The sequence below is a fragment of the Protobothrops mucrosquamatus genome, unplaced genomic scaffold (assembly GCF_001527695.2).
Source record: "Protobothrops mucrosquamatus isolate PMUCROS unplaced genomic scaffold, P.Mucros_1.0 scaffold3146, whole genome shotgun sequence".
NCBI classification, from domain to species: Eukaryota; Metazoa; Chordata; class Lepidosauria; order Squamata; family Viperidae; genus Protobothrops; species Protobothrops mucrosquamatus.
The window spans coordinates 272136-281727 of NW_015389146.1; the positions used below are offsets into that span (position 1 = coordinate 272136).

The window sequence follows — 9592 nt, forward strand, 5'->3', positions numbered from 1 at the left end:
TTTTACAACCATATAAAAGTAACTAAGAGGATGAGGAGCTCACTAAAAGAGGTGCCACACGGCAGCCATCTTGTCTCGCGGTTGCTAAGCAAATCCAGCTTACTCCATTGATTTTCCTGTGAAGGCCGCAAATGGCTGTCACGAGACCTCAGGATGCCATAACTGTGTTAAATTACATGCTGATAGCCAAGGGTCCAAATTTTGATCCGGTAACCGTGTGAATACTGCGATGGTTGTAAGTGCGAGGACTGGCCATCAGCCATGTTTTCTCAGCTGAACCGCAAGGTGGACAGCAAATAAATTTGATCATTTTTTTCTCAGCACCGCTGTAACTTCGGTCACTAAACAAGTGGCTGTTGCTAAGTCAAGGACTGCTTTACAGGTAACCCTCCACTTACAACAGTTTGTTTAGTGACCGTTCAAAGTCACAACGGCACTGAAAAAAGTGACTTAATGACCATTTTTCACCCTTATGACCGTTGCAGCATCCCCAGGGTCACGTGATTTATATTTGGATGCTCGACGACTCACATTTACGACGGTGGCACACGATCCCCTTTTGTGACCTTCTGACAAACAAAATCAACAGGGGAAGCCAGATTCACTTAACAACTGTGTGTGACTAATTTAACAGCGGCAGCATTTCGGTTCGCAAGAAATGTCGTAAAATGGGGCAAAATGCCCTTGTGTTCACTTAGCAACATACATTTTGGGCTCAACTGCAGTCGTACGTTGAGGACCACCTGTACAAAATAAAGCCAAGCTGGAAAAATTGAGACAATCAGCAAATTTGTTTTTAAAATACCTAGCTTGCTTTTTCTGACCAGTTTTCTGGAGGTCAGGAAAAAGGCCGACTTGCAAAAAAGGGGTCAATGAAAGCTGTATTTGTAGTTTTAATCCGGCCGATTTCTTTCTGCCTGTGTGGTTTAGCGTCGGTTGCAAAGCCAGCCGGTTGGGTAAGTTGATGACTCAGTGTGTTTGTGAACGTGGCAAAGGGGCTGAACCACAAAGCAGGTTGAACGTGTTGTGCTAATAGAGTCATTACTCCCTAACTTGCTGGGAAAACACCTCCAATTTTACGTTGGCTCGAATTGTTGATTAAAAAGAGAGTAGGCCCATTAGAACATAGTAGGATAGATAGTCCTCGACTTACAACAGTTTGTTAAGTGGCTAATCACAATGGCATGGAAAAAAGGGGCTTATGACCACGTTTCACACTTAACAACCGTTGCAGCATTTCCAGGGTCACGTGATCAAAATTCAGACGCTTGGCAACTGATTCATACTTATGACGGTCGCAGTGTCCCGGGATCTCCTTTTGCGACCTTCTGACAGGCAAAGTCAATGGGGAAGCCAGGCTGGCTTAACAACCGTGTAGCGATTCACTTAACAACGGTGGCAAGAAAGGTCGTAAAATGCAGCAAACGTCTCACTCGGCAAACAGAAATTTTGGCCTCAATGGTGGCCGTAAGCCGAGGACCATCTGTAATTCCTTCTGCCATTCCCAGGTGTGTGGGGGAAAAAAAACAACGGGATCACCTCTTGAAGACTTTTCTCTTTTTTAATAAATTTAAGAACAGCCCCTTTCAAACCCGCTAGGATCCCCTCCCGCCCACCCCCCTCCCACCCCGAATGGCAGCAGTGAAAACGGAACTGGGTGTTAAGAGTCATAGTCTTCCTCTTCACCTGCCTGGACCGGCGCCAGGGATGCGGGCGGAAGTGCAATTGGGACTGTTCCTGTTGGAGCCGGTACGGGCAAGGGGACAGCGGATACGGGAGGGGGTGTAAAATGTAGATAGGGTGCAGGGCCTCTGTGGGAAGGAGAGAAAAAGAGAGAAGAATCAGCCACGTTTTAGGCGCCACCCGCCGAAAAATCAAGATACTTGTCCCTGTGGGATTAAATTAAAAGAGCCATTTGGTCTAGTGGAGAAGGCCCTAGGTTAGAAAGTGGGAGACTGTGAATTCTAGTCCTACTTTAGCCATGAAAGCCAGCTGGGTGATGTTGGGCCAATCACCAGGAGACTGTGAATTCTAGTCCCGCCTGAGGGATGAAAGCTGGCTGAGTGACTTTGGGCCAATCCTCAGGAGACGGTGAGTTCTACTCCTGAATTAAGTCAGGAAAGCCAGCTAGGGGACATTGGACCAATCAGCAAGAGACTGTGAGAAGGGAGAAAAATGAGAAAAATGTTAATTACGAAGAGAGATGTGTAGCCGGTTGTGTAGAGGGGATCGTCTGCATAGCTTCCTCTTCTCCATTGCTTTCGCTGTCTTCCGAATCGTCCTGTAAAAAAAGAACAGAACAAAACAGAATAGCAGAGCTTCCAGGGACCTTTGAGGTCTTCTAGTCCAACCCCCTCTATACAGTAGTCCTCGACTTACAACAGTTCATTTAGGGACCATTCAAAAGTCACACCAGCACTGGAAAAAAAGTGACTTATGACCATTTTACATACTGACGACCGTTGCAGCATTTCTCTGCGGTCACATGATCCAAATTCACAGGCTTGGCAACCAACTCGTATTTATGACGGTCGCAGTGTCCCGGGATCACATAGTTTGCCACCCGTCTTAAAAGTTCAGCACCATGACTTGTGGACTTCAACTCCCAGAATTCCTCAGCCAGCATGCCTGGCTGAGGAATTCTGGGAGTTGAAGTCCACAAGTCATAAAAGGGCCAAGTTTGAAGACCCCTGCTTTAGAACACGGGATACATTTTATCAATGGCAAGAAAAACAAGGTAGAGAGAAAGGAGTTTAACAGGTATCAGTAAGCTAAATATTGGAACCCAAGCAACATATTGCGGATAAAATATGGAGGATTTGTGGTTATAAAAAATTAATAAAATCTGGTTATAAAAATAATAATAATAAAAAGGTCTTCAATTGTATTACACAGACTCCGCTCTTCCACACTCTGCTGCCAACTTACGTCCTGCTCAGAGTCTGTTCCGGATTGCTTGGCATCCTTCCCTTTGCCCGCTGTGCCGCCGTTCCTTCGTCCACTGCCAGGTTTCCGGCCCCTGGCGCAGAAGAGGGGGAAAAAAAAAATAAGGTTTTATAAAAAAAGGTGGACCAAAACAGGTAGTCCTCGACTTACAACCACAACGGAGCCCCAAATTTCTGTTGTTAACTGAGACATTTGTTAAGTGAGTTAACGATTTCCCTTGCCACAGCTGTTAAGTCAGGGGGTCTTCAAACTTGGCCCCTTTTATGACTTGTGGACTTCAACTCCCAGAATTCCTCAGTCGGCCATTTTGATGAAAGTGTGGGTTTAGATCCAGACCACGGATCTTCAAACTTGGCCCTTTTATGACTTGTGGACTTCAACTCCCAGAATTCCTCAGCCAGGCATCCAAAATGTTCACGTGGATCCCTCAGCCTTCCAGCCACCCACATTTAATTTCACACAGGTAGTCCTTGACTTACGACAACCGAGCCCCAAACATCTGCTGCTAAGCGAGACAGCTGTTAAGTGAGTTTTGCCCCATTTTTACCACCTTTCTTGCCACGGTGTTTTAAGTGAATCCCTGCCGTCGTTAAGTCAGTCACACCATTGTTAAGTGGATCTGGCTTTCCCCTTGACTTTCCTGGTTGCAAAAGGGGATCCCGTGACCCGGGGACACTGCGACCGTCGTAAATATGAGACAGTCGCCAACTGTCGGAATTTTGATCACGTGACCCACGGGGAGGCCGCAACGGGTGTTAAGTTTGAAAACAGTTGTGGGAGTTTTTTTTTTCAGTTGTAAAAATTCGGATGGTCATTAAACAAACTGTTTGTCCGAAAGGTGCTTTTTCACGAGGCAACTGGACTTTCTTGTTTTTCTTTGAAGACGTTTTGCTTCTCATCCAAGCTTCTTCAGCTCTGACTGGGATGGTGGGGAATGGAAAGATTTATACTCCTTGCAGAGAGCTGGTCATTTGCCTCCTTTTAGAGGGTCGTTGAGGCCACTTGGAGGTTTACCTGTGTCCTCAGGGTTTACCTGAGTGGTGCAAATGGGTGTGGAGCCTTCTTGGAACTGCTGAAAGGACTGTGTGTTGCACACCCATTTGCACCACTCAGGCGACCCTGAGGACACAGGTAAACCTCCAAGTGGCCTCAACGACTCTCTCAAAGAATGCAAATGACCAGCAAGGAATATAAATCCTTCCATTCCCCTGACATCCAGTCAGAGCTGAGGAAGCTTCTTGGAGGAGAAGCGAAACATCTTCAAAGAAAAACAGGAAAGTCCAAGTTGCTTCATGAAAAAGCATCTTTGGAATGATGTAAAATCTCCACAGACATTAAACGAACCGTTGTTAAGTGGAGGACTACTTGTATTTCCCATCTCGCTCGAAGAGAGTTCCGGAAGGTTCCGGATCCACCCGATCTTTCCATCGCCGCTTGCCAGGGGTCGATTTTCGCGACCTACCTGCGGGAAACCTTCTCCCCTTCCAGGTGGTTGTCCTCGGCGTCGCCTTGCATGTCGGGGACGGAAGCCACGAGATCCTTCAGGAAGTCAAACTGCTGCTCCTGTTCTATGCATTGTTTCCTGCAAAATTCACACGGCCGCGTTACCCGGATTTGGCCCGCCCAAGCTGGCAAGGTGAGAAAGGAGGATTTTGCTTTTTAAACCTGCAGAGATCTGCTCCCCAGTTTGGAGGAGGGCAAGGGGTTTGTGGCACCCCCAGGAAGCCACCCGTTATCAGTGAACAGTGAATTCCAAATGATTTTTGTATTATGTATTTCTAATGACAGGCAGTCCTCAACCTACGACCACAATTTGAGCCCAAAGTTTCCGTCGCTAAGTGAGGCAGTTGTTACAGTGAATTCTGCCCCAGTTTTGCCCCATTCTTGCCCCAGCTGTTAAGCGAATCACTGCAGTTGCTAAATGAGTCACACGGCCATTCCTGTTGACTGTGCTTGCCAGACGGTCGCAAAAGGGGGTCGCGTGACACCCCCCCAGGGGCACTGTGACCGTCATAAATACAAGTCAGTGGCCAAGCCTTTCCATTTTGGTCATATGAGTCTGGGGACGCTGCAGCGATGGTGTGAAAAAGGGTCTGAATTTTGATCACCCGATCGCGGGGATGCTGTAAGTGTGAATAACGGCCGTTAAGTCATTTTTTTCCCGCCAAGCCATTGTAACTTCGAATGATCACTAAACGAACTGTTGTAAGTCGAGGACTACCTGTACCCAGGAAGCCATCTTAGGAGTGAACAGCAGGTTCCAAATCCCCGAGATATTATTTTTTATTATTTTATTTTTCTAACAGCAATGTTAGTAAAAACCACTCCGCTAGTCTGAAAAACTAAGGCCAACTTAAAAAAAGAAAAAAATTAAAAATAGGAAGTGGAGAAAAGACAGAAACTGAAAGAGAAACAGAGAGGAAAGAAAAACTCAGAAGTTAGCAAAGAAAAAGAAAAGAAGCGTATAAAGAAAGAACTTCCCTCCTCATCACAACAATTACCTCTTAAAACACAACTGTTTATTGTTCACCTCTGATCGGCGAAATTCCATTAAGGCTTGCCAGATATGACAACCTATCTATTTTAACCTTGATCAAATAATAAACCAATGTTACGTTCCTTTTGCTGCTAATAATCTGGATCTTAAGTCTCTTGAAATAATGTCCTAGACCTAGAACTTTTATTTTTTTCTCCTTTGTCCAATCTCAGAGAACTCTTCAAAGCTTTAACAAGTCTCTCCAGACCACTAAGTTGTAGCTTCGCCCTTTAAATATAAATCAGGCATTTAGTAATCGTGGCTTAATTCAAGCAGGGATGTCCAAAGCCAAGTTGTAGAAAATCAAAGCTTGACATGAACTAGAGAGCCGTGTTGAAGCCATGACTTTAAACTGGTCTCTTTTGACGACACTGGAGCGAACTGAATACCCTGCAAAAATTATGGGTTCTAGAGCTGGCCAGAGGCATTGGATCACAGATCCCATCATCCCCAGCCAACAGAGGTTGGAGAGGGTCCGTGGTTAGCCTGTACTTAATTCTGGAGAAAAATAACATACGTTGCCTTGTTCTACAACCAACCAGTGCCCTTCCCCTTAAAGCCTCAGACAGGATTCTAGTCCTCATGGTTACAAAGAAGGGAGACCCCTGATAGGTCAGTCCCTTGGTGCTCAGCAAGGCCTACAACGATGGCAGTTGCTCTGACGAGCAAGGGGGCATCTGTTCCTAAAAAGAGAGGGGATCTGCAGCCGATATACTCACAGGTGAGATGTTGTCATCGTTTTGGCGTTCCTGGACTGGGTGACGTGACAGGCGGTCTTCAACAGCGACTCCAGGAACAGTTCTAGCGCCCGCGCTGCAGCCCAGAGTTAAGGGGGACAGCAAGACCGACTCCATTCCTTCCTCCAGTCAAGGTAGGCGGTTTTCAAACCATCTCTACCAACTACGTAACGTCGCCAGTACTGGAAGGGAGTGGGGTTTGCTGTCTACAAGCACTGATGATGTTACCTAGTTGGGTCAGGAAACGTCTGCAGGAAAACCACCAAGCTCAGAGAGCACCAAGGACCCCACAATCCTCCTCCTCCTCCTCTCTCCCATACAGACCCCACTCCCTTCTGCCACTGATGATGTTACCTAGTTGGGTCATGAAATGTCCTCAAGAAAACCACCAAGCTCAGAGAGCCCCAAGGACCCCACAGTCCTCCTCCTCCTCCCTTCTGCAACCCCCCTCCCTTCTAGCACTGATGAAGTTTATTTATTTATTTATTTATTTTATTAAATTTATATCCCGCCCTTCTCCTTGCGTACTCAGGGCGGCTAACAATCGGGTAAAAATACACAAATAACATTACAAATTTAAAAATTAGTTAAAAAGGAAATATTTAAATTTAATCTAATTAAAATATAATTAAAACCCCCTCTAAAAGTTTCCCCTAGGCCAGTCCCGCAAGCTGGAATAACCATGTCTTAAGGGCGCGGCGGAAGGAAGGGAGATCAGGGATCACCCTGATCTCTGGGGGCAGTTCATTCCAGAGGGTGGGAGCTCCCACAGAGAAGGGTCATGAAACGTCTGCAAGAAAACCACCAAGCTCAGAGCATCAAGGACCCCACAGTCCTTTTCCTCCTTCTCCTCGTCCTCTTCCTCAAACTCCCCTCCCTTCCAGCACTGATGATGTTACCTAGTTGGGTGGCGAAACGTCTGCAGGAAAACCACCAAGGACCCCCCAGTCCTAGAATATCTGCAGTTCCAGAACATAGAAGACCTCCTACTACCCCACCTCACCCCCCCCCATCCACCCCCTAGGAGGACAAAGAGGATACAAATGATCACTGGGACTGCAGCGGCCACTTTGCCAATTTCTTCATCCGTCTGCATGATCTTCTTGATCCGAGCCTTTAAAATGTGTGTGGGGGGGGGGGAGAAGAAAGAGGAATGGGGAGACGAGAGAGAAATGTTTTATTAACTGGTTCTATAATAAACAAGCTTCGAAATCGGCCAAGTACAGGTAGCCCTGGACTTCCAATTTGTTTAGTGACCATTCAGAGTTCCAACGGCACTGAAAAACAGTGACTTAGGACCCCTTTTTCACACTTACGACCGTTGCAGCCTCCCCAGGGTCACGTGATCAAAATTCAGACGCTTGGCAGCTGACTCATGCTTATGACGGTCGCAGCGTCCCGGGGTCCCTGGATCCCCTTTTGCGAGCTTCTGACAAGCAAAGTCGACAGGGGATGCCAGATTCACTTAACAACCGTGTTGCTAACTGAACAAATGCCACAACCGTGGCAAGGAAAGGTGGGAAATGGGGCAAAACTCAGTTAAGGACGGTCTCCCTTAGCTGCAGAAAGGTTGCGGGTCAATTGCGGTTTATAAGCCGAGGACCGTGTGTGTGTACAACGAGGGAAAGACGAACGGATTCTCACAGTGGAAGAACGGATAATCAAGAGGATGGAGACACCCGAGATGGCAAATTGGACTTTAATTAAAAAGAGATGAAACTTAATCTTAGTTTTCTTTCCTACTTGGAAAATGGCTTCTGGGTTTTTGTCCTTGAGACTGAAATTTTTTTTAAAAAAAAATAGATGAAACTCTTGTTTTGAGGTTATGATGACCAGAATTACTCGGTTGTTATAGAAATGGTTTCAAAGAGCGAGAAATATAAAGCAGAAGTTCAAGGCTATGCCCTGAAAAAAAATGGAAAGTCATTCTTTTTTTCTTCTTCTTCTTCTTCTTATCTCTCTTCTCCCTTCTTTCTCTTCTCTCACTTCGGTTTCTATTTCTATTTAATCTCATAATAAACTTTTTTTTCCTTTTTAAAGAGCGCATTTTTCACCCCTGCCAACCAGCTGTTTTGAATCAGCGATTCCTGTTTTAACATCTTCGCTGTGCTCAAAATTGGAAAGCCAGATACAACGGGCAACAATAAAGCCAATTACAGTTAGTCCTCGACTTACGACAACAATTCAGCCCAACATTTCTATTGTTAAGTGAGACATTTGTTAACTGGGTTTTGCCCCACTTTACAACCTTTCTGGCCGCCGTTGTTATGCGAATCACTGCAGTCGTTAAATTAGTAACCTGGTTGTTAAGTGAATTGGGCTTTCCCATTGATTTGGCTTCTCCGAAGGTCATAAAAGGGGATTACATGACTCCAGGACGCTGCAACCGTCATAAATGCGAGTCAGTTGCCAAGCGTCCGAATTTTGATCACGTGACCACGGGGATGCTGCAACGGCCGTAAGTGTGAAAAAGGGTCCTCAGACACTGTTTCCGGTACCGCTGTAACTTCGAACGGTCATTAAACGAACCATTGTCAAGTTGAGGACTACCTAGAATATTTCTATTTATTTAATAAGAAATCAAACAAAATAAGGATGACAAACTCTCCTCCAAAGAGTGATTTATGTCCAGTCTGGTGGTTATTTAACCTCCTGTCCCCAAACCCACAGAAATAAAAACACCTATTTTCAATTTACAAGGTTACGGGGCTCAGCAGTTGCCAAGAGATTCTTTCTTTAAACAAAAAGGAACTGTCATTTATTCACACAGCAGTGGCCAAAATTGTGGAAACCTTTTGGGAAAAGTGTATGTTTGAGGTTTGATGGCTAATAACACCACTTTTTTTTTTGGAGCAGCACCATAAAATTATATATCAATGGAAAGTTAATTTAATCAGGAATGTAATGCAATAACTTTTAGGAAGGAGTTGCTGTTAGAATAGCAGTTACAAAGAAGAAAAGTGAAACACGTAGAAAAAAACCGAGATGTACAAAAATGATCACCATAAAAAAATGAGATGTACAAAAATGATCACCATAGAAAAAAATGAGATATATAAAAATTATCACCATAAAAAACGAGATATACAAAAATGATCACCATGTCAGTTCATACTTACAGTAACATGGGTTTTAGCCCAGTTTAGTCCTTTCAAGCTTGGTTTGACAGATATGGGTGGCTTTTTTCGTGGAATTCTAGATTTTAGGCCAAATTCCTGCAGTCTGCGCCGAACAGTCCTTGCACTCAACTTCACACTGCATTGCGCCATTTCATCTTGTATACACCCCGATGATTTTCCTCTGTCTCGTAGGCACAGCCTCTTAATTCTTCTATCGTCGTTTGCTGTTGTGCACCTTTTCCTGCCTTTGCCAG

The 9592-nt window shown here is 45.2% G+C and overlaps 1 protein-coding gene across 1 annotated transcript in view; it reads right to left on the reverse strand.

Annotated features, from left to right (window-relative positions):
• Positions 1-1626: 1626 nt before the first annotated feature.
• The window catches only part of DRAP1 (DR1 associated protein 1), an 11884-nt gene continuing 3918 nt past the window's right edge, over positions 1627-9592 (reverse strand). Inside the window, exons 2-7 of the mRNA XM_015826474.1 lie at positions 7261-7333; positions 6202-6295; positions 4409-4528; positions 2929-3019; positions 2196-2281; positions 1627-1811 (exon numbers count right to left, since the gene is read on the reverse strand). Coding sequence (XP_015681960.1) covers positions 1661-1811; positions 2196-2281; positions 2929-3019; positions 4409-4528; positions 6202-6295; positions 7261-7333 — 615 coding nt within the window. The 3' untranslated portion in view covers positions 1627-1660. The remainder of the gene's footprint in view (positions 1812-2195; positions 2282-2928; positions 3020-4408; positions 4529-6201; positions 6296-7260; positions 7334-9592) is intronic.